The 24,420-nt window shown below is 43.3% G+C and overlaps 1 protein-coding gene across 1 annotated transcript; it reads right to left on the reverse strand.

The window, feature by feature from the left end:
* Positions 1–788: 788 nt before the first annotated feature.
* LOC137332937 (exocyst complex component 1-like) lies at positions 789–19,095 on the reverse strand. The gene is made up of 3 exons (XM_067997017.1): positions 18,969–19,095; positions 10,509–10,639; positions 789–1,046 (listed from the first exon to the last, which is right to left on the reverse strand). Exons 1-3 carry the CDS (start codon positions 19,093–19,095, stop codon positions 789–791), a joined length of 516 nt encoding a protein of 171 aa, XP_067853118.1.
* Positions 19,096–24,420: the final 5,325 nt, after the last annotated feature.

The following is a 24,420-nucleotide window of genomic DNA, read 5'->3' on the forward strand; positions in this document are numbered from 1 at the left end:
TAGGTAATTCGTATATTTTTTATAAATTAGAGCAGATTAACATTAGGGTTGAAATTGCACTGTTTGATATGCGTTAATGCGTTTGTTTGAAGTTCCTTTGTCTATTATTATTAACAAAAGTGTTAGCTGTTTATGTTAAAATAAATGATTATGCTCTTACATATTTGAGCATCCGGCATGCCTATTTAACTATTATGTAGATGAGTAAACATTTATTGGGAGTGAAATTGATCTTGGGCGGTTGCTCAAAACAGGCGATAGCAAACTGACTCCACTCGATTTTCTTTTCTATTGGAGCAAAATAAATTAGGTGGGGAGTAAAACCGGCTGCTGGTTCACTTTTGCCTGATTTGCGATACCGCCCAAAACCAATTTCACCTCCATTAACTGTTAGTTATTAATTGTCTGATTTGTTTCTGTGGTGGTTTAGTGTATTCAAGATATGTGCATCCATCACAGCATACTTAGTCTTTAGTTTCATGCTGTCCATTTCCCTGTAGTCTTGGGAGGAGCATCTTCGACCAATCCATGTTCATGTGCAGTTTTGATCTGGATTTCAATAACCGAGGAAGATAATGTAAACTGAAATAAATGAATCTGAATACTGGTGTTCGGTAATGTATGTTTGTAATAATCTGTCACATGTGGCATGCCATTAAAGCCGTAATGGAAATATAGTTGATTCTCAGAAGCAAGGTATGCTTCTATCGTTAAAGGATTAAAGACTATTTTTCTGCCAACAAGCTGACACGAACTGTATAGTTCACTTTGAACATCTTGTATGATTCTTATCTACACAAAGACAAACACATACAGTTACAAATATACAATACACACATATTCAGACCAAGCATACAGTCCCCTCTATTCATAGTTGTACTGTTCCCAATTAAGTAATCAATGTCAAAATTCACAAATGTGATCTTCTTCCGCAGGTAGTGGTGATTGAGCTCCTGCAAACATCGGACAAAGGTATACTTGGAGGCTGTGCTGGAAGTTTTCCAGTTGTAAACTTTGTCAAAATGCATATCAAAGTGTGGATTATCCTAAAAATTAAATTGAAAAGACAAATAAGCTAATTTATTTTCATTAATTAATGATTAATTAATTTTTATTTAGCTGAAAAATGTTGTCATAGTTCTCACTGGGCTAATTTGACAGAAGATTATGCTGAACAATCTCTTCCTTTTTTATTCCTGTTTAAACTTCTGTATTCAATCAGATGTGTTGTTTGTGGATGCATCTAATGTCAATTCAAGGTATTACTGGATGCGCACATATTTGAGACAAATACAGAAAATGGTGGAAACAAACAACAAGTCAGAAGTACCTGCAGAGAGAACAGCCGGACGACATCTCAGATTCATGCCCTTTTACGGTTTCAACAGGATCATGAGCGAGGACTGAAGAGTGTATCCTTTGCCTCCTAGAAGTCATCCTTTCAATCTGCCTTTTCCATCAAATAACCTAGACTCAGAGGATTGTCTTAAATGAAGGAATCGTGACTGCTGGAAGTGGCTTGCATGATCCTGTTTTGCTTCTCACTGACCACATTGTTGGAGTTGAAACGCTTGTGGTTCATGAAAGCCATGCGGTTGTATGCAAAGGTCTGGATGGCCACCCTGTTTCATTAATAATGTGCTGGACTTTGGGGAATCCTGCCAAGTGGAAAAAGTCTAGTGCTGTTGCTGGTTTTTCTTGGGGAAAGTTATAAATGAATCAGGCCTGTGAAACAAAGCATCTGCCACCTGCTGTTTGCAGTTAAGGCTGCTGATGCACAAATTTGGCATATTTCCCCAATGGTAGCTTGGAATCATCAGAGGCATAAATATTTACTGCTGTGGTCACCTTCATGGGCAATGGCTGAACCATTCCTCTGGTCAATTCTGACTGAAGGGCAGGCTTGAGAATACTGCATAACCACATCACTGCTTCCCTGCTGACGTGGAACAGTAAGGGCAGATCTCCTCAGATGTACCCAGGTAGCTGTGCCTGGCTCTGCAGATATAATGGCTAGACAAGAACGAGTTAGAGTAGGTCTGACTCTAGTGTGAGTTAACCAGCCCCTCAGCCCTCCTCAGATTCTTGGGTTCCTTCTCCAATGTACTCAGAGAGGGACAGGGAGCAACTCCCCGAGGAAATCCTATGTTCTGCATTTTGTTGGCAGTGACTGGAATTACAGCTCTCAGAAATCCAAAAAAGAAAAGAAAAATGAAAAACATGCAAAAGCCAAAGGAAAAAAAAAGCTACAAAAATGGATAAAGCAGAAATCCAATAAGGAAACCCTCAGTAAGAAAAATTTAGGCACATCTTCAAGTCTCAATTTGTCAAAGACCAGAACATGCCTTCCCTTCATTGTCCATTTTCATAGAATCATAGAAAGTTACGGCACGGAAGGAGGCCATTCAGTCTATCGTGTCCATGTCAGCCGAAAAAGATCTATCCAGCTTAATCCAACTTTCCAGCTCTTGGTCCGTAGCCCTGTAGGTTAAAGTGCACATCCAAGCACTTTTTAAATGAATTGAGGGTTTCTGCCTCTACCAACCTTTCAGGCAGTGAGTTCCAGACCCTACCACCCTCTGGGTGAAAACATTTCTCCTCAACTCCCATCTAATCCCTCTACCAATTACTTTAAGTCTACGCCCCCTGGTCACTGACCCCTCTGCTAAGGGAAATAGGTCTTCCCTATCCACTCTATCTGGTCCAGTCATAATTTTATATACCTCAATTAAATCTCCCCTCAGCCTCCTTTGTTCCAAAGAAAACAACCCCAGCCTATCCAATCCTTTCTCATAGCTAAAATTCTTCAGCCCTGGCAACATCCTTGTAAATCTCCTCTGTACTCTCTCTAGTGCAATCACTCCTTTCCTGTAATGTGGTGACCAGAACTGTATGTAGTACTGAAGCTGTGGCCTAACCAATGTTTTATACAGTTCGAGCATAGCCTCCCTGCTCTTATATTCCATGCCTCAGCTAATAAAGGAAAGTATCCCGTATGCCTTCTTAACCACCTTATTTACCTGTCCTGCTACCTTCAGGGATCTGTGGACATGCACTCCAAGGTCCCTCACTTCCTCTACACCTCTCAGTATCCTCCCATTTACTGTGTACTCCCTTGCCTTGTTTGCCCTCCCCAAATGTATTACCTCACACTTCTCTGGATTGAATTCCATTTGCCACTTTTCTGCCCACCTGACCAGTCCATTCCTGCAGACTACAGCTTTCCTCCTCACTATCAACCCAATTTTATATGGACTAGCACAGGGCATGGTGAGATACATGGGAAACCTCATCTTCAGGTAAATATTTGCATAATATTAAGGCCCATATGCAGCTCTCATACATTACAGCCCCAGTTTTAACCTGGGTGGGAGACAATCCTTTGAGCCTGAGTGTGGTGGCCGGGGTGGGAGGGAAGTGCTCATGACAGCGCCAGCGTGAGGCCCAGGCCATTTTGCCTCAGTATCTACCAGGGAGACTAACATGGTGGGCATGACATTAGAAGAAGAGATCAAAAAAGACATAAAAACATTTAAGATAGAGAGGGGGGAGATGACTGATAAACTAATCAAAATTAGAGAGGATAGTACCCTTGGTCTGGATGGATTGCATCCGTGCATATTAAAAGAAGATAGGGAAGAGATAGCAGAGGCACTATCACATATATATAAAATTTCATTAGAAACGGGAATAGTGCCAGTGGACTGGTGGACAGCTAATGTGATTCCGATATTTAAAAAGGGAGATAGAACAAGTCTGGGGAACTATAGACCAATTAGCTTAATGTCAGTGGTAGGAAAGATAATGGAATCCTTACTCAAAGATGTAATAGAGAAATATCTAGAAACCGAAAATATAATGAAGAATAGTCAGAACGGATTTCAAAAGGGGTCATGCATGACCAACCTTATTGAATTCTTTGAAGAAGTAACAGAAAGGGTAGCCAATGGTAATGTAGTGGATGTAACATATTTGGATTTTCAAAAGGCCTTCCATAAGGTACCGCATAGTAGACTCATTGAAACATAAAATTCTTAGAGGGCTTGACAGGGTAGATGTTGAGAGGCTGTTTCCCCTGGATGGAGAATCTAGAACTAGGGGTCATGGTCTAAAGATAAGAGGTCGGCCATTTGGGACCGAGATGAGGAAAAGTTTCTTCACTCAGAGGGTTTTGAATCTTTAGAATCCTCTACCCCAGAGGGCTGTGGATGCTCAATCATTGAATATGTTCAAGACTGTGATCGATAGATTTTTGGACACAAAGGGAATCAAGGGATATGGTGTTAGGGCGGACAAGTGGAGTTGATGTAGAAGATCAGCCAGGATTTTATTGAATGGCGCAGCAGGCTGGAGGGGCCATATGACCTACTCCTGCCCTTATTTCTTATAAGTAACAGAAAGGGTAGGCAAGGGTAATGTAGTAGATGTAATATATTTGGATTCAATAAGGCCTTCAATAAGGTACCGCATAGTAGACTCATGACTAAGGTCAGAGCATGTGGAGTCAGGGGACAAGTAGCAGAATGGATAGCAAACTGGCTACAAAACAGAAAACAGAGAGTAGGGCTAAAGGTAGTTACTCAGACTGGCAAAAGGTGAGAAGAGGTGTTCCACAAGGATCAGTGCTGGGATCACTGTTGTTCACCATTTACATAAACGATTTGGACTCAGGAATCAGAACTACAATTTCAAAATTTGCAGACGACACCAAGTTGGCAGGTATAGTTAATACCGAGGAGAACTGCGATAAAATACGGGAAGACATTAATAAACTTGCAGAATGTGCATTTAATTGGCAAATGAATTTCAATATAGATAAGTGAGGTATTAAATTTTGGTATGAAGAATAAGAAGGCCATATACTACTTGGATAATAAGAGTCTAAATGGGGTGGAGGAGCAGAGGGATCTGGGGGCACAGATATACAAATCATGAAAAGTAGTGACACATGTTAATAAGGCCATTTAAAAAGCAAACCAAGCACTGGAGATCATTTCTAGAGGGAATTAAAAAGCAGAGAAGTTATGTTAAACTTGTATAGAACCTTGGTTAGACCACACTTGGAGTACTGTGAACAGTTCTGGTCTCCATATTATAAAAAGAATATAGAGGCACTGGAGAAGGTTCCAAAAAAGATTTACTAGGGTGATACCAGAACTGAGAAGTTATACCTATCAGGAAAGATTGAAAAGGCTGGGGCTCTTTTCTCTAGAAAAGAGAAGATTGAGGGGTGACCTGAAAGCAGTCTTTAAGATTATGAAAGGGTTTGATAAGGTATACATAGAGAGGGGTAGACGTAGTAGTGGGGGAAATCAAAACTAGGGGCCATAAATTTAAGATAGTCACTAATAAATCCAATAGGGAATTCAGAGAGAGGTTACAATGTGGAACTCACTACCACAAGGAGTAGTTGAGGCGACTAGCATCGATGCATTTAAGGGGAAGCTAGGTAAACACATGAGAGATAAAGAAACAGAAGGATATGCTGATAGGTTTAGATGAAGTAGGGAGGGAGGAAGCTCGTGAGGAGCATAGACACTGGCATGGACCTGTTGGGCTGAATGGCCTGTTTCTGAGCTGTACATTCTATTTAATTCTCTGTAAAATTAGGAGGAATTGTAAGGCAAAATTCTAAGGGGGAATGACCACGGGGTAGCCCTGCTTTTCCGCCATTCTTCCATTGAAGTTATAACAGGTCAAAGGGAGAACCCCCAAGGAAATTCACCTGCTTAATGTTTAAATCAGTGTCTAAAATGGAAAGAAAAGAACCATAACCTGATGCATGTGCTTTAGTTTATGTGAAACAGATTAAGTACATATAAATGTTTACATTATAATAATATCTATGACTTTGGGGCGGCCGATCTTTGTCTTCCGCCTGAAACAGGTGCAAAGTGGGCGGAGCGGCTGTGCTGTCCATCCAAAGCCAGTGTCGGGAGATAACATTTGACTGCCACTGGCAAGCTGAGGGCACCAAACCAGCTTCCTCTGTAGCTCGGTGACTGGGGGAACTGAGAAATAATCAGGCTCTCACTCTTTGCTGGCCAACAGTTTGGGTCTGGGAAGGGGCGGGAGGTGATCTTGGGAGGGGTCTTGCATGGGCCAGCAGCTCCTCCCTCAGCTACACTTTACTTGCAGAGCTATCAGCTGTTTCATTTATATTCTCTGGAACTCTCTCTCTAAGTCCAGCACGAGAGTGCAAAAGACAAGGCTGAAGCGTTTGCAGCCACCTTCAGCCAGAAGTGCCAAGTGGATGATCCATCTCGGCCTCCTCCCGATACCCCCACCATCACAGAAGCCAGCCTTCAGCCAGTTCGATTCACTCCATGTGATATCAAGGCTGAGTACACTGGATACAGCAAAGGCTATGGGCCCCGACAACATCCCGGCTGTAGTGCTGAAGACTTGTGCTCCAGAACTAGTCGCGTCTCTAGCCAAACTGTTCCAGTGCATCTACAACACTGGCATCTACCCAACAATGTGGAAAATTGCCCAGGTATGTCCTGTCCACAAAAAGCAGGACAAATCCAATCCGGCCAATTACCGCCCCATCAGTCTACTCTCAGTCATTAGCAAAGTGATGGAAGGTGTCGTCGACAGTGCCATCAAGCGGCACTTACTCACCAATAACCCGCTCACCGATGCTCAGTTTGGGTTCCGCCAGGACCACTGGGCTCCAGACCTCATTACAGCCTTGGTCCAAACATGGACAAAAGACCTGAATTCCAGAGATGAGGTGAGAGTGACTGCCTTTGACATCAAGGCAGCATTTGACCGAGTGTGGCACCAAGGAGCCCTAATAAAATTGAAGTCAATGGGAACCAGGGGGAAAACTCTCCGGTGGCTGGAGTCATACCTAGCACAAAGGAAGATGGTAGTGGTTGTTGGAGGCCAATCATCTCAGCCCCAGGACATTGCTGCAGGAGTTCCTCAGGGCAGTGTCCTCGGCCCAACCATCTTCAGCTGCTTCATCAATGATCTTCCCTCCATCATAAGGTCAGAAATGGGGATGTTCGCTGATGATTGCACAGTATTCAGTTCCATTCGCAACCCCTCAGATAATGAAGCAGTCCGTGCCTGCATGCAGCAAGACCTGGCAACATCCAGGCTTGGGCAGATAAGTGGCAAGTAACATTTGCGCCAGACGAGTGCCAGGCAATGACCATCTCCAACAAGAGAGGGTCCAACCCCCTTCCCATGACATTCAACGGCATTACCATCGCTGAATCTCCCACCATCAACATCCTGGGATCACCATTGATCAGAAACTTAACTGGACCAGCCACTTAAATAATGTGGCTACAAGAGCAGGTCAGAGGCTGGGTATTCTGCGGCGAGTCTCACTTCCTGACTCCCCAAAGCCTTTCCGCCATCTACAAGGCACAAGTCAGGAGTGTGATGGAATACTCTCCACTTGCCTGGATGTGTGCAGCTCCAACAACTCTCAAGAAGCTCAACACCATCCAGGACAAAGCAGCCCGCTTGATTGGCACCCCATCCACCACCCTAAACATTCACTCCCTTCACCACCGGTGCATTGTGACTGCAGTGTGTATCATCCACAGGATGTACTGCAGCAACTCGCCAAGGCTTCTTCGACAGCACCTCCCAAACCCGCGACCTCTACCACCTAGAAGGACAAGGGTAGCAGGCACATGGGAACACCACCACCTGCACGTTCCCCTCCAAGTCACACACCATCCTGAATTGGAAATATATCGCCGTTCCCTCATCGTCGCTGGGTTAAAATCCTGGAACTCCCTACCTAACAGCACTGTGGGAGAACCTTCACCACATGAACTGCAGTGGTTCAAGAAGGCGGCTCACCATCACTTCTCAAAGACAATTAGAGATGGGCAATAAATGCTGGCCTTGCCAGCGACGTCCACATCCCATGAACGAATAAAAAAAACCCCTCTGCCACAATTCCTCTTTCTTTGCCTTTAAAAGCCCCAATAAAACTTATCTTTTCCATCAGTTTTTTGGTAGTTTCTCCCAACTCTTCCACATCTGCTTGACTGTTTCTTTTCTGTAAAACTTTGGGATATTTTCTGCATTAGAGATGCTATAAAATGTAAAAGCAAATACTGCAGGTGCTGGAAATCTGAAATAAAAACAGAAAATGCTGGAAACACTCAGCACGTCAGGTAGCATCTGTGGAGTGAGAAACAGAGTTAACATTTCAGGTCGATGACTTTTCGTCTGAACTGGAAGAAGTTGAAGATTTAACAGTTTTTAAGCAAGTACAGAAAGAGACAAGTGAAAATCCCGTCAGAGAGAAGAGCAGAATTTCTTCAAGGTGGGCATTCCTGGAAGAGATGTGGCAGTGAATTAAACACTGAAACAAAAGCAAAATCCTGCGGATGCTGGGAATCTGGAATAAAAACAGAAAGTGCTGGAAATACTCAGCAGGTCAGACAGCATCTGTGGAGAGAGAAACAGAGTTAACGTTTATACTATAAGAATTCAAGTTGCTGTTGTACCTACTACAAGTCATAACCCCATGCTCCTTTTGCCCCTGCTCCACTGTGATATACCGGTCAATGACCACTACATATGTGTTGTAGGAAGAATCTCTCCAATTAAATGACCCCCAACCCAAGAGAAAAGGTTGGGTTTGAGTGGAGTCAGTGGGGTAGGCAGTTGTCTCACTCCACTAATAGTCCTCCCCAAATAAAAGAATCCTGACCTGGTGTCAAGCCTTGCTCGATGGAAGCATGGATTGAAGAATCAACACAAAATTGAGTGTGCCACGATTTGGGTGAGCTGACCTCTGTGCTCAATTCTCACATCTCGCAAAATTTACCCGTAGGCATTCATCAACATGGAGGGAAATGGAAGATTGGAGGAAGAGTCATATTAGACCCAGCTCATACTGGTTACATAACGTGGAGATGCCGGTGATGGACTGGGGTTGACAATTGCACCTCAGCACCTCACTCTACCGCAAGCCCACGGACAACCTCACGATGCTCCACTTTTCCAGCTTCCACCCTAACCACGTCAAAGAGGCCATCCCCTATGGACAGGCCCTGCGAATACACAGGGTCTGCTCAGACGAGGAGGAACGCGATGGACACCTACAGACGCTGAAAGACGCCCTAGTAAGAACGGGATATGACGCTCGACTCATCGATCGACAGTTCCGACGGGCCACAGCAAAAAATCGCATAGACCTCCTCAGGAGACTAACACGGGACGCAACCAACAGAGTACCCTTTGTCGTCCAGTACTTCCCCGGAGCGGAGAAACTACGCCATGTTCTCCGCAGCCTTCAACATGTCATCAATGAGGACAAACACCTCGCTATGGCCATCCCCACACCTCCACTACTCGCCTTTAAACAGCCACCCAACCTCAAACAGACCATCGTTCGCAGCAAACTACCTAGCTTTCAAGAGACAGCGTCCACGACGCCACACAACCCTGCCACGGTAACCTCTGCAAGACATGCCAGATCATCGACACAGATACCACCATCACACGAGATGACACCACCCACCAGGTGCATGGTTCATACTCCTGTGACTCAGCCAACGTTGTCTACCTCATACGTTGCAGGAAAGGATGCCCCAGAGCATGGTACATTGGCGAGACCATGCAGACGCTGCGACAACGGATGAACGGACACCGCGCAACAATCGCCAAACAGGAGGGTTCCCTCCCAGTCGGGGAACACTTCAGCAGTCATGGACATTCATCCACCGACCTTCGGGTAAGCGTACTCCAAGGCGGCCTTCGAGACACACGACAACGCAAAATCGTCGAGCAGAAATTGATAGCCAAGTTCCGCACCCATGAGGACGGCCTCAACCGGGATCTTGGGTTCATGTCACGCTACACGTTACCCCACCAGCGAACAAATGTTATCTGTTTTTAATATAATGGGTCATTTGCTGGCTCTCTCTGCCTTCCGGATGTTTCTGCCTCTCTCTGTGTTTTTTTTTCTCTGTTTTTTTTCCCTGTTTGTTTTTTTGTTGAATGTGTATTCGGAGGTTCTGCAGGTAACACCTCTCTGTCTGAACACGGTGATTGCCTTGGCAACGGGCAGTTGCAGGGGCAGTCTGTAAACACCATGTATTATTGTTCAATATGTATAAATGCGTAGGCTTCAAGGAGATCTTGAAACATTTGCCTGAGGAAGGAGAAAATCTCCGAAAGCTTGTGAATTTAAAATAAAATTGCTGGACTATAACTTGGTGTTGTAAAATTGTTTACAATGGTTACATAACAGCATTGGGAGAGACCTGAAAGCAGGACAGTTAAAGCAGAGTAGAAAACTCTCAATGATCATTGTTACATTGGGGTACAGTATTAGATGTGATATTTTCTAATTTAGGAATGAGTTTCCAATTTTTCCACACTTGTAAAAGTTGAAGCTTGATAAGTGTAAAGCTTTAGAATTAGCAAAATGCATATATGTAATAGGGTCGGTCAGTGAATATTATCTGATGTAAAAAGAAATAGAAAACACAATGCAACACAAGTCCATTTGGCCAGCTACTTACTTGGTCTGCTTCTTTTCCATCCACAAGCTTAAGATCTTCAAGGTACCACATATTGATTTTTTCAAATTGTTCATTTTGACTCGAAGTTACGTTTTTCACAAATGTAATTTGCACCTCTTTGCAATTTGTTACTAGAATGAGAAGATGGTGCATATGGAATTTTTAAAAATGAAGCAGACATGGTAAAAAGTGTCCGATTATTAAACTTATCTTACAAAATATCAAACCATGGAATAAATACATATAACCAAAAATTGATTTTTTTTTTGTGAGGCTTTGCCTCAGTTTACCAAAAAGAAAGAAGAAAAAGCTTGGATTCATGTAAATGTTGTTTTTAACTGCCTGTGGGCAAAAAATGTAGAAGCATGGGATGTTTCAAAGCAAAAAAAAGGATAAAATCTTTTTATTTTCCATAAGATGGTCAGAACATCAAACTACGGATTATGGAAACAGAAGGAACAGTTTGTGCTGATAGTAGGAAGCAGTACTGATTTGCAATTTAGATGTTTCTTAATGATCTGTCTATGTATCAAAATTTGACTGATTAGAAAGTTCTGTGCAGATGAATCAGACTTGCAATCTCAGCAAAGAAGACCTATGCAGGGAAGGATTGAAAACAGAAATTATTAATATTTCAGTATAGCATTTCTTTTTAATACAGAAAGTCAGAAGGGTGTTCATGAAATCCGAAACTTTCATACTTCATTGCTAGCTGATGACCCCTGTTGGAAAGTAGTGTGTAGGTCAACATCTAAATTGGGTGTGGCTTTGATGTTGCCCAGTTGAAGAGCTGGCTACAGTCACTATTTAATGGTAATTGGGGAAGGGGAGTGGTGCTTATGGAACAGTGGGTGCTAAATTGGGCTGTGTAGCGCCCGTTGTTTTGGCGCTACATGGCCTCTTTGACATCCAAGATGGCGGAGAGGCCATGTAGATGCAGGCGCAGATAATGAACGTTGGAATCATGTAAAGTAGGGAGAAAATGGCTTCAATCAGTGTGCAACGCTGATTTAAAGTTATAGACACCATTTTGGGACTTAACACTCAACTCATTGCACATTCTTAACCCTGACCATCTGAATGTATCTTAGATTACCTGGAGGACCCCCCCTACCAGTGCTAATGAAAGGGACGATGTAGGATTTACAGATTAGTGGCTGGATTATTGCTTCTGGCTGCTGAGACATTTGTAACTGTTTTTGGAGGTCTCCTAGACTTCAATACTAGGACGCAGGGACATAGCCTAACATTTAGAGCCAGGATGTGCAGGAGTGAAATTAGGAAATGCTTCTCAACACAAAGGGTGGGAGACGTTTGGAATACTCTTCTGCAGACGGCTGTTGATGCTATCTCAATTGTAAATGTTAAATCTGAGATTGATAGATTTCTGTGAACCAAGGGTATTAAGAGATATGGGACTAAAGCGGGTATGTGGAGTTCGGTCACAGGTCCACCATGATCTCATTGAATGGTGGAACAGGCTTGAGGGGCTAAATACCACTGCCACTTTATGCCTCTTGATATGCGCCACCTTCTCCTGCAAGAAAGTGGGACGTGTGTCTGGGTGATGTGCCTGTCATGGTTGAATAGCTGCCAGTGTGTGTGGCCTGTGAGTTGTGCGTGGACGGCTTGAAACAGTGGTAACGTGTAAGGGTGAGAGGAAACATCTGATTGGAAGAGTTGAGTACTGATGGAAAGAGTTTATTGGTATGTGGGGGATGGGGGCTGTAGTGCGTGGTGCAGTTGGTATGAGATGCCACTTGACAGTTGACCTCACTCACCTTGACCACTCATGTCAAAGCACTGATCTTCTTTCTGCACTGCATCCATGTTCATGATTCTGTGCGCCTGGCATTGACTTTGTCCCCCGCTGCCTCCCACTGCCTTTTGAATATATGTCCGGAGGGCCTCTTGCCCGCACCCCCCCCCCCCCCCGCGGATATAGGATGTCCCTCCTTGTGTCCGCCCCTTGCACCCAAGGTCTTGAGTGCATCAGCAGAGAACCTTGGTGCACGCACTCTCACAGACCTGGTAGCAACTCAGATCAGCAGATTGGTGAGGACTGGTGTGCAGACTGTAGGATGTGGGATTTAGTAGTGCGCAACCTTTATTCAATATTTTAACATAACTCATCAGTGTGTAAACATAGGGATCAGACCTGCATCTGTATTTTACATTCAGACTCCGTGCAGACAGTAGACTGTTATTTTCAGCAAATAACAGGTATCAGCTACCTTTAAGAGATTGCTAAGAAACATCCTCCCTTTAAGAGATTGAGCTCCCTCTGGTGGTGGAAAGTGCGAATTGCATGGATTCCATGTGCAAGGCCTGGAAAGGAACGCTGATTGCAGGGTAAGTGCTCCGGTGGGTCCAAACTTGCATCCTGCCTGTGCAGGGGCCATTGGACACAGGGTACTAGCGCATTGCGCTACTTGCGTCCAAAAATGGCCCCTATCAAATTTTTCCCCCTATATTTCAGCTTGAGTCAGTATCTTCAGAAGAAGAAGGGAAAAAACTTTGGAGAGGGAATAAACTTTTAACTTAATTTCTGAACCATGAAGTTCACGTTCTATTTATAACAACAGGGTGATATTAACATAGGGGAAGTAGATAGAAACAAAGAAACATAGAAAATAGGAGCAGGAGTAGACCACTCGGCCCTTCGAGCCTGCTCCGCCATTCAATATGATCATGGCCGATCCTCTAACTCAATACCATATTCCCGCTCTCTCCCCATACCTCTTGATGCCTTTTGTGTCTAGAAATCTATCTATCTCCTTCTTAAATATATTCAGTGACTTGGCCTCCACAGCCTTCTGTGGTAGAGAATTCCACAGGTTCACCACCCTCTGAGTGAAGAAATTTCTCTTCACCTCAGTCCTAAATGTCCTACCCCGTATCCTGAGACTGTGACCCCTCGTTCTGGACCCCCCAGCCAGGGGAAACATCCTCCCTGCATCCAGCCTGTCTAGCCCTGTCAGAATTTTATATGTTTCAATGAGATCCCCTCTCATTCTTCTAAACTCGAGTGAATACAGGCCGAGTCGACCTAATCTCTCCTCATACGACAGTCCTTCCATCCCCGGAATCAGTCTGGTGAACCTTCGCTGCACTCCCGTTATGGCAAGTATATCCTTTCTTAGGTAAGGAGACTAAAACTGCACACAATACTCCAGGTGTGGTCTCACCAAGGCCCTGTATAACTGCAGTAAGACATCCTTGCTCCTGTATTCAATTCCTCTTGCAATGAAGGCCAACATACCTTTTGCCTTCCTAACTGCTTGCTGCACCTGCATGTTTGCTTTCAGTGACTGGTGTACAAGGACACACAGGTCCCTTTGTACATCAACATGCCCCAATCTATCACCATTTAAATAATACTCCGCCTTTCTGTTTTTCCTTCTGAAGTGGATAACTTCACATTTATGCACATTATACTGCATCTGCCATGTATTTGCCCACTCACTCAACTGTCTAAATTGCCTTGAAGCCTCTTTGCATCCTCAGAAATGGGAGAATTTATAATGAGGATAAATACTTGAAGGGAAAAAAATTACAGGGCTATGGCGAAAGAACAGGGGAAAGGGACTAATAGGATAGCTCTTTCGAAGAGCCAGCACAGGCACGATGGGCCGAATGGCCTCCTCCTGTGCTATACCTACTGTGATACTTGTACTGTAGACTGACCAACATTGTCACATCATGCTTAAATTATAGTGCAGAAGGAATTGGATGAAACAGACAAGACTGATATTTACAAACTACAGAGTAGCAGACCTGGAGGGAATGCATGTATTTAAAGGTAAGGACAATATGAAAGTAGATAGTGTGTTTGAGGTGACAGGGATAGGTAGAACACGAGGCGACACGTATAAACTGAGGAAACAGAGAGTGAAGTTGGATGTTGGGAAGCTTTGCTTTTCCCAGAGGGCGGAACAGATTTGTCAGAGATAGTGAAGACTGATTCCTTTTAGTCCTTCATGAAGGCACTAGTTGAACTTCTGGAAAAAGAAGTGATCACAGTGTATGGAAAATAAGAATAAATCATGCTGGAAGATAACTAATAGATTTGCAGTCCTTTTGATTTTCCAGTAATTGATTTTGATGATCAAAAAAATCAGGAGTGCCGTGACTCGGGCACACTGACCAGCATGTTTTATTGTCTAATTTGCTCTCTCATCAGCGAGCTTCCATGCCAGGGGTGCTATTTCATAACGTTTACCCATATATAGATTGGTGCTTCTCTCTCTTGTGCCAACAAAGTTTAGTCACGGTAAAGGTTATCGCCTAGAAATTCGAGCAGGCAAGGGGAATGCAGGGATCAATTTCAGTGCCTGAATAGTGAGCCTCGTTATCTTCGAGGCGGCGAGCTGCGGGCAGTAACAGGCAGCTCGTCGGCAAAGCGGAAAGGAAGATCGGGCCACAGCGACGTCAGCAGTGGCCCTCAAGTAAGTGGCTAAAGGGGACTGAGGAGAATCCGGGGAGGGGGCTATCAGGTCAGGAAGTAATGGTGGGCGATCGGGTCGGGAGGAAGCGGTGGGCGATCGGGTCGGGAGCAAGCGGCGGGTGATCGGGAGGAAGCAATGGGCGATCTGGTCAGGAGGAGGCGGTGACCGATTGGGTTGGGTTGGGTGGGGAGGTAGTGAATGGTCGGGTTGGGAGGTAGCAGTGGGCGACAGGGTCGGAGATAGCGGTTGGCGACAGGGTCGGAAGATAGCGGTGGCCAGGGTGTGGAGATAATGGTGGTCGGGGGGGTGGTGGCGGGTAGCGGTGGCAATTGCGGGGAGCAGCGGCTTGGGTTCTTTGAATGTCGGGTCAGTCATGCTCCTCATGGCTCGACATTCAGATAAGTATATTTTAAGATCTTACCTTGTTGGTGCAGCCTAACGGGCAGTCCCTTTAAGCACCGCCTGTTAGGCCGCATATAGACCTGGATTTCCTGAGTACAGCCAGCGCTGGCTACCTCAGGGCAATTTAATCTTGCAGAAGAGGCATTAAGCAGGCGATAGGCCCCTTATTTGCATATGCAAAGGGCCTAATGCCTGTTTCAGGTGTGGGCACTGGATGCTGATGTTTTGGCCTTTACCAATATGGCGGGTGGCACACTTCTGGCTCATGAAACGGGCGCTGAGCTTTCTGCCCGCCATATTGGAGGTTTAGGAGGACATTTGGTGCCTGAAAAAGGAGTGCTGCGCTATCAAATGTCCAGGCCACAGAATCTGGACAGTTGGGGATAGATTTTTGTCTTTACTACCTGGGCATGAAGCATCACTTGGGCAGAGCACAGAGAGGAAGATTGGACGTGGAACCTTGCATGTCTGAAATGGAGCTCGCCCGATTTTCCTTCCATTTGAATTAATGGAAGGAAAATCAGGTGGGCTTTGTTATGGGCGTGCAATCCGTCCCTGTACAATTTTTCTCCCTCTACTCTGTCCAGGCAATGTTTTACATCTAGGCAATAAAGACAAGTTCATACCCAAAATATAAACACATCAATATAAGAAATGGCATAGAAATCAATCAATAATGATAAAGCAAATAAATGGTAATGTTGAGTCTCATACATATAAGAATGATAGTGATATAATTTGCTTCACGGCTTTTGATTCTGAATTAGTAAAAAATCTGCATTTAATATCAATCAGGAGTGAGAGCTCTAGCTCTCTTTTCTTTACCTGCGTAGCCCAGGGAAGTGGGGCCAATGGTGGTGCTTTGTTAGAAGTTTCAGGTCTGCCATAGCTATTCTCTTGGGTACTGCAGTGCTGGTTACTCCCATGAATGGTCCAAGCATCTTACATTCATGAGTGTGCCACTGCTGCCCAATGTCTGATTCTACAAAGTGTAACCCAGGGGTGTAACAATAGCCCCGCTATGATCTGAACTAGATAATGAGTGTTCTGCACAGACTTTCATATGCAGTTCTCCAATCTTTCATTAGACGGATTGAGAAACATTTTAGCAACACAAGGCCTGATGTGAATCATTAAGCTGCTTTATTTTACAGACAGCAAGTATCATAGTATCATGGTATCATAGTACAGCACAGGTGGAGGCCATTCAGTCCATCGTGCCTGTGGCAGCTCTTCGAAAGCTATCCAATTAGTCCCAGTCCCCTGCTCTTTCCCCATAGCCCTGTAGATTTTTTCCCTTCAAGTATTTATCTAATTCCCTTTTGAAAGTTGCTGTTGAATCTGCTTCCACCACCCTTTCAGGCAGTGCATTCCAGATTATTACAACTCGCTGTGTTAAAAAATATTTCCTCATATCCCCTCTGGCTCTTTCGCTGATCACCTCAAATCTGTGTCCTCTGGTTACTGACCCTTCTGCCTCTGGAAACAGTTTCTCCTTATTTATGCTATCAAAACCATTCATGATTTTGAACACTTCCATCAAATCTCCCCTTGACCTTTTCTGTTCTAAGGAGAACAACCCCAGCTTCTCCAGTCTCTTCACATAACTAAAGTCCATCATCCCTGGTACCATTCTAGTAAATCTCTTCTGCACCCTCTCTAAGGCCTTGACATCCTTCCTAAAGTGTGGTGCCCAGAATTGAACACAATACTCCAGCTGCGGCCTAATCAGTGTTTTATAAAGGTTTAGCATAACTTCCTTGCTTTTGTACTTTATGCCTCTATTAATAAAGACCAGGATCCAATATGCTTTTTTAACAGCCTTCTCAACCTGTCTGCCACCTTCAAAGATTTGTGTACATACACCCCCAGGTTTCTCTGTTCCTGCACTCCCTTTAAAATTGTACCAATTAATTTATATTGCCTCTCCTTATTCTTCCTACCGAAATGTAGCACTTCACACTACTTTCATCTGCCATTTCACCATCTGTCTATGTCCTCCTGAAGTCTGTTACTATCCTCCACATTGTTTACTACATTTCCGAGTTTCTGCAAACTTTGAAATTATACCCTGTATACCCAAGTCCAGGTTATTAATATATATTACATAGAGCAGTGGTTCTAATACTGACCCCTGGGGAACACCATTGTATACTTGAACATACAAAGAGTAAAATTAAGGCAAATCCCACAACTTCACTCAATCTCACTTATCTCTTCAAAAAATTAGGAAAATTTAATGAACCAAATGCTCTGTCCCTTTTGTGGGCTGGCTTACTTGTTTTTGGCATTACTTCTAGCTCCGTACCCCAGGCCTGCATCTTGCAATCTCCAGTTTTAAAACTTTATTACCCAAGTTTTTCTTTTTCATCTACTCTCTGAGTAAAGAGAAAAAAAAGACTTGCATTTATATAATGCCTTTCACAACCTCAGGGCCTCCCAAAGCACTTCACAGCCAATGAAGTACTTTTGAAGTGTAGTCACTGTTGTAATGTAGGGTACCCGGATGCCAATTGGCGCACAGCAAGGTCCCGCAAACAGACAATCTGTTTTTAGTGATGTGACTGAGGGATAAATATTGGCAGGACACCAGGGAGAACTCCTCTGCTCTTCTTCAAAACAGTTCCATGGGATCTTTTATATCCACCTAAGAGGGCAGATGGGACCTCGGTTTAATGTCTCATCCAAAAGATGGCACCTCCAACAGTACAGCATTCCTCAGTACTGCACTGAAGTGTCAGCCTTGAGTATGTGCTCATGTCTCTGGAGTGGGGCTCAAACCCACAACCTTTTGACTCAGAGGTAAGAGTGCTACCCACTGAGCTATGGCTGACTCTACAATAAGTAGCTGAACGAAGCTACATTTTACTTAATAGTGGCATTTTTAACTTCAATCGCACCAAAATCCTCCCGTGACATGCTTCTACCACTACCATAGCTGAGATCAGCTAACGGAACACCTAGAACCCATGTTCAAGCATTTTTTAATTATGAAAGACATTTCTTAAAATTTACTTTTTGCATATTACGTGGACTAGCAAGAAAATGCAGCTAGAGGCAACTAAAACAAGGCCCTATATCTCACAAAATTGATTCTGATGGTTGCTGAGAGAATTGTCCTGAGATAGCAACAGTGCCCAACTAATGCTGAGATGTTGCAGTTGCAGAATACTAGAAAGTGATTGAACTAATAGAAAAATTAAGTCATCATCCTAATGAGGCAAATAATACAGAACCACCTGTTCAAGAAAGTCATAAATAAAAAATAGGATACAGAAAACAATCAAAATAAAACCTGAAAATTCAGTGATCCAAACAGTTTGGGAGCAGTTGCAGCCACAATAATGATAAAGCAGGTGATCCATTAGGAATGGAGCACTCTATTTTAATACAGGGTTCTTTCTTTAAACTTCACTCAAACATTAAACTGTTTTCTTCTATTTCAGGTGAATTTCAATGAATTTGATAAAATAACCATGTCCCACTTGAGACAAATTCTCTTGTAACTAATTAAATTAGCATTTATTCCCTCGTAGTTTGCCTAAAATGTATTTACAATTTACAGAAATAATGAGGACAATATGGTATTGTATATACGTACTAAAGTTACCTGAACTGCAAAGGTAAAACTTTTCATCTTCCTGTGTAGCTGTTATTACTTCTATCACAGCAAACAAACGATCTCCATTTGGATGAAAGATCTCCTTCTTTAATTCTTTTCTGAGTAATGCTGCCATTTCCTTAAGCAGACATTCAGATGTGCAACATTTGTCAAACTTAATTCGGTCACCGTACCTGAACACAAATCAGAAGATATCATGTATACAATCTGCATAATGGGAACTAAGTGATGTTTCTATGGATTTAAACACTATGACACACAAAACATTATTGGATTGCAGTTTCAATCAATATTCCAGCTGGATTGTTCTCCTGAGAAATGTCTAGCAAGTCATTTACAATCCATATAGATTCCATTATAGTCGTTAAAACCAAGTTGAGATATTGATTTAATGGTGTTTTCCATTAGGAAAGTCTCTGTATAACATGGAAATAAAGTATATTTCAAAGTTAAAATAGTATTACAGTTCATAAGATTTGTCTTTATCGTTAGATTTGCAGTAACTATAGTGAAAACATTACGTTTTTCTTGCCCACTAATTTTTCCAATAAAGCAGCTTCAATACTGAGTGACAAGTTTACTAATTCCCCATTGTACTGGCCATATCACTGATTCTTCAATCAGTGGACCATGGTGACATTGCTTTCAATATCAAACCTCTTACTGCCATTTATGTATATTTATGTTTTTATTTATGTGCCTAAGCACCATCAACTTGTGTGTGCGTGTGTATGTGGTCAAATCACCATCTATTCTGTCACTGTTTTAAAACAGTGCTGATTTGTCATAACATGTTGCTGGATTAGGTTATGCGCAACTTATGTTCAAGTCTGGGTATTTTCTGATAAACGGATTTAGAATTTACATAGAAGTACGAGAGAACTATTTTTTCTCCAGTTTTCTCCCCTCCTATACTAAAACTACTGACTCATGCAGGGGTACAGTTTCATACCAGCTAGCAGCGATGAAGTACCTTCCCCAAGTGACCATTCTTCATGTGTGATACACATTAAATGGCAGTAGAGTATTTAATTGTGGGGATGGGCGGAAGTATCTCAGCTAAGCCACACCTTATCTTCACCTACCATCAACACACACACCCAAAGACCTTCCAGCAGGGGCCAATGGATAGTAGGCAGGAGTGGGAGTTCGAGCTGATTTTCTGTTGTCTCTCCAGCCCATGATTGATGAGACCAATTGGAATAATGCCATTACCTGGCTGAGATCTTATTTTTAAACATCTTTTAAACAGTTGTAATAGACATGGACTAACAATATGTAGAAGCAACTAAAATAAGGACAAATATCTATGTTTCTATCAGATATGGGAAGAAAGCAGGAAAATGGGACTGTATAAAATCAGCCCCCAAGAAGGGCCTAAATTTAGTGCAGGCAAAAAGGAATGAATGGCCTCCTCCTGTGCTAAAAGTCTCTCTGGGCTAAATATTTGTTTAGGCCCTTTTTTCAGGAGCAGAATGGTCAGCAGTCACCAGAAGCGAGAGGCCTGAGGTTCACCTGAAATTGAGTGTCAGGCCTCATTTCAGTATTATCGATGAGTTGCAGATGCCTATCGCGCCTCCAGAGGCAGTTTGATGGTTTGGGAGTCACCGATTTGGGTCAGCTGCTTTGCCGGCAGCAGCCCTCAGTTAAGTCCTGGAGGGGAGTGGAGAATGGGATGGGGGCTAGTGCGGGTTAGCAGCAGACTGCAGTAGTGTTGCGGAGCCAGGAGGAGAACTCCTCTCCTCCCAGCTGCACATAAAGGTAAGTATAAAAAAAAACGTACATTTTTGTTGAGGCCTCCAGCAGTCCTTTTAAGGACTGCTGGTTAGTCCACATGTAGAACCTGTAATCCTGAGCGGAGCAGGCCCGGTGCCTGCAATGTTCTGGGCAGACGAATTTCCAGCAGGGGTCCATAAACAGGCGTTAGGCCCCTGATTTGCATACATAAAGGGCCAAACGTTTGTTTCAAGTGAGTGCCAGGGACGTCTGGAAATCTGCCTTTAACAATATGGCGGCATCCCTAACGCAGGTGCAGATCGGGCACGGGATGTTGCACTGCAAAATTGGTCCTTTTGCCCCCCATTTTCCGCCCGGGCACCATGAGGACCAATTTCTACCCCTATATTTCTAAAGATGGTTGCTGAGAGAATCTATTAAACTGTACTGAGATAAGTGGAGCCTTCATATGATTTAATACATGTCTGACAACTTGTCTGACAACCCCATTTCAGCAAGTGTTTTTTTTACTCTTTGTCACATCTATGTACAAAGGGCAAGATTTCAATGTTAATGTAAAGGATTAGAATGGTTGGTGGATTAAGGGTTATAATCTGTAGTTCACTGTCTATACATTCCTATTTTTTTCTACTGATTTGTTATATTGTAAGCTGATATAAAACTACTGCCCAAAAGATAGTTTTTTTCCTATTACATTCATGAAAATGCAAAATTATATTGAAAGTGCCACTTCTAAATCTTGTTTAAAGTTTATTCTTATAACGTAACATTAGTTATATTAGTGCAGACTCAGCAAGGCATCACATTATTCAATGTGTAGAGTAAATGTTCTGCTTGAAATTTTTTATGAGGTTTCTCTGGGCTCATGACAGAACAGAGCAGGGTAATGTAACCAGTTACACTAGGCAGTAGGAACTCACTTCTGTCTGAGTAAAACCTAACATTGTTGTTAGTAGGGCTGTGATTCAAACCCAGCTAGTGCAGCTCATTGATGTGTGGCACCACTAGACCACCTGCAGATTGAACTGGATCTTATGGACAATATGGGAAATTTCCACTGTTTACTACGTATGGTAAAATTGTAAACGGATTCTTTATGCAATTGTTTATGGTTTCACCGTAGTGAACAGCAGAAATCTTCCCTCTCTGAGTTAAATCTGAAATACAACATACTAGTGAAATCTTCATTTATAATATTCATCCATAGGTCTGGGTTATCCTTCCATTGGCAGGTTAGCAGCAGTTAGGGATTTCTACCTGTCCACGTGACTGCGCCACTGACCTGCTGAAGTTTCCTCCCAGGACCTGGGATGTAGGGAGGTAGAGTGCTGTTGCAGTCTTTAAAGGGCTGCAGATAGTTAAAGGGTGGCATGACTTTTTGTCAGCAGAAATCACAAGTGGAAGAAGAACTGAAGGAGCAGCAGCCGTGAGGTGAGGGGTGGGGGCGGCAGGAATGAGATCAGCAGCAGGGAGGGCATCTAGATTCGTTGATACGTATGTGGAGGTTTTATTGGCTGAAGTAAAAGCTGAAGAAAACAACTCCTAGGGACTGAGGGCAGGAAGCCCCTAAAGAAGGATGTTCAGGTTGTGTGGAGGAAGGTTGCTGAAGCAGTTAATTCAACCCCCACCATCCCAAGAACTGCCACACAGGAAGAGGGTCAATAACCTCAAAGGGGAGGACAAGGTTAGTCAAGGCACTGTTCCCAATGCACAATCTGTACCAATGATAGAATCTTCTCATTTCCCATGCAATTTCTGTGTCATCACCTGGATGCCAGGGAAACTGACTTCTGCAAAGGGCAGCCTCTGGAAATACTGAAGCACCATCTTAACTCAAAATCACTCTGTCAATTCACATTATTTGCCACAAGGGATTCTGCTATTCATTTAAAGGGAAAATGCATCTGCAGTGCTCATCATCATGGGATGGATGCGCTTATTTGGGAGAAACAGTTATCCATGCCACTCACATTCCTTCAACATTGTGTTAAGGCTGCCTCTAATGCCTGCATATGCGAAAGCCTCAGACACAAGCCCCTGACGTTGCAAGAGACAGGCTGAAGAAGCTGGCCCCTCTCAGACAGCTGCTTTACTGAGTTGAGTCACCTCAGGCCTCTAAGGCTTCAGAGGAACTATCCCAGCCACCCAGCATTCAACCTGTCTCACTCGGGGAGCACCTTGTAGAAGTAGCCTTTATACAATGGTGAGCTGCTGTATGACAAAGGTCACCAAATGCTGCCTGGAAGGATCCAGTTGCAAAAACAAATTCAAGGCAGTGGCGACTTTTATTGATGCAGACAATGCTGTTCACTAGGGGCAAGTTGGATGCAGGTCATCAACCAGCAGTTGACATATCTCACCATTTGTCTCCAGGCATAAGCGCAGCCTTCTAAGGCAGTGACACGCAGGGAAATCTAAGTAGGATCTTCTGTGTCTGTAAACCCTGGTAAGTAGGGGTCTATGATGTATTTTAGAAGGAAAGATGAGAAGAGGCAATATAAATTAAATGGTACAATTTTAAAGGAGATGCAGGAACAGAGCGATGTGGAGGTTCACATTCACAAATTTTTGAAGGTGGCATGACAAGTTAATAAGGCTGTCAGAAAAGCAGGTGGGATCCTTGGCTTCACAAATAGAGGGACAGAGTACAAAAACAATTAAGTTATGGTAAACCTTTATAAATCACTGGTTAGGCCTTGGGTATTGTGTCCAATTCTGGGCACCACACGTTAGGAAGGATGTCAAGGCCTTGGAGAGGGTGCAGAGGAGAATTACCAGAATGGTACCAGAGATGAGGGACTTCAGTAATGTGGAGAGACTAGAAAAGCTGGGATTGTTCACCTTATGCAGAGAAGGTTAAGGGGAGATTTAATAGTGGTGTTCAAAATTATGAGGGGTTTGATAGAGTAGATAGAGAGAAACTGTTTAGACTGACAGGAGGGTCGGTAATCAGAGGACACAGATTTAGGATAATTGGCAAAAAAGCTAGAGGGGAGATGAGGAAAATTCCTTTTACGCAGTGAGTTGTTATGATCTGGAATGTACTCCCTGAAAGGGTGGTGGAAGCAGATTTAATAGTAACTTTCAAAAGGGAATTGGATATATACTTGAAAAAGAGAAATTTGCAGGGCTATGGGGAAATAGCAAGGGAGTGGGACCAATTGGATAGCTCTTCAAAGAGGCGGCACAGACACGATGGGCCAAATGGCCTCCTTTTGCGCTGTATGATTCTATTATTCTATCTGGTATCTATGTTTAGGGAACACATGTCCTCTGTGTTGCCTCACTTTAACTGCCACCAATCTAGATTCTTCCATATCCTCAGCCACCTCATTTTTAAAAATAGGAGTAGAGGGAAAGTGCATGTCCCCAGTCCAAAATTATACTTCATTCAAAGCTGAGTATTAATAGCAGCAAACGTGCTGACAGAACTTTCCAGAGCACCAAACAGCTGAAATATAATGATGGTATTAATTTGGATCAGGTTTAAGGTGGAAACTGAAGAAAAATATTGTCACAACAAAGAGGAAGAACAACAGTGAGCAATATTTAAAGGAAAGATCAATGAAGTTCAGGAAAAATATAACCTATTAAAAAATAAGAACAAATTAGCTAAGAATGAGATGCCATGGCTAAACAAAAAGGATAAAATCAAATCTAAAGAACAAGGCACACACAAAGTACATAAACAATAAAGAAGAGG

Source organism: Heptranchias perlo, chromosome 1 (assembly GCF_035084215.1).
Source record: "Heptranchias perlo isolate sHepPer1 chromosome 1, sHepPer1.hap1, whole genome shotgun sequence".
In the NCBI taxonomy this organism is placed as follows: Eukaryota; Metazoa; Chordata; class Chondrichthyes; order Hexanchiformes; family Hexanchidae; genus Heptranchias; species Heptranchias perlo.

Coding starts and splice junctions, on each gene's coding strand:
- LOC137332937 (XM_067997017.1), bottom strand. CDS start 19,095: ATGGCAGCATTACTCAGAAAAGAATTAAAGAAGGAGATCTTTCATCCA. Junction 10,640..18,968: donor GTTTTACCTTTGCAGTTCAG/GTAACTTTAGTA, acceptor TTCTCATTCTAG/TAACAAATTGCAAAGAGGTG. Junction 1,047..10,508: donor ATGGAAAAGAAGCAGACCAA/GTAAGTAGCTGG, acceptor TTTAATTTTTAG/GATAATCCACACTTTGATAT.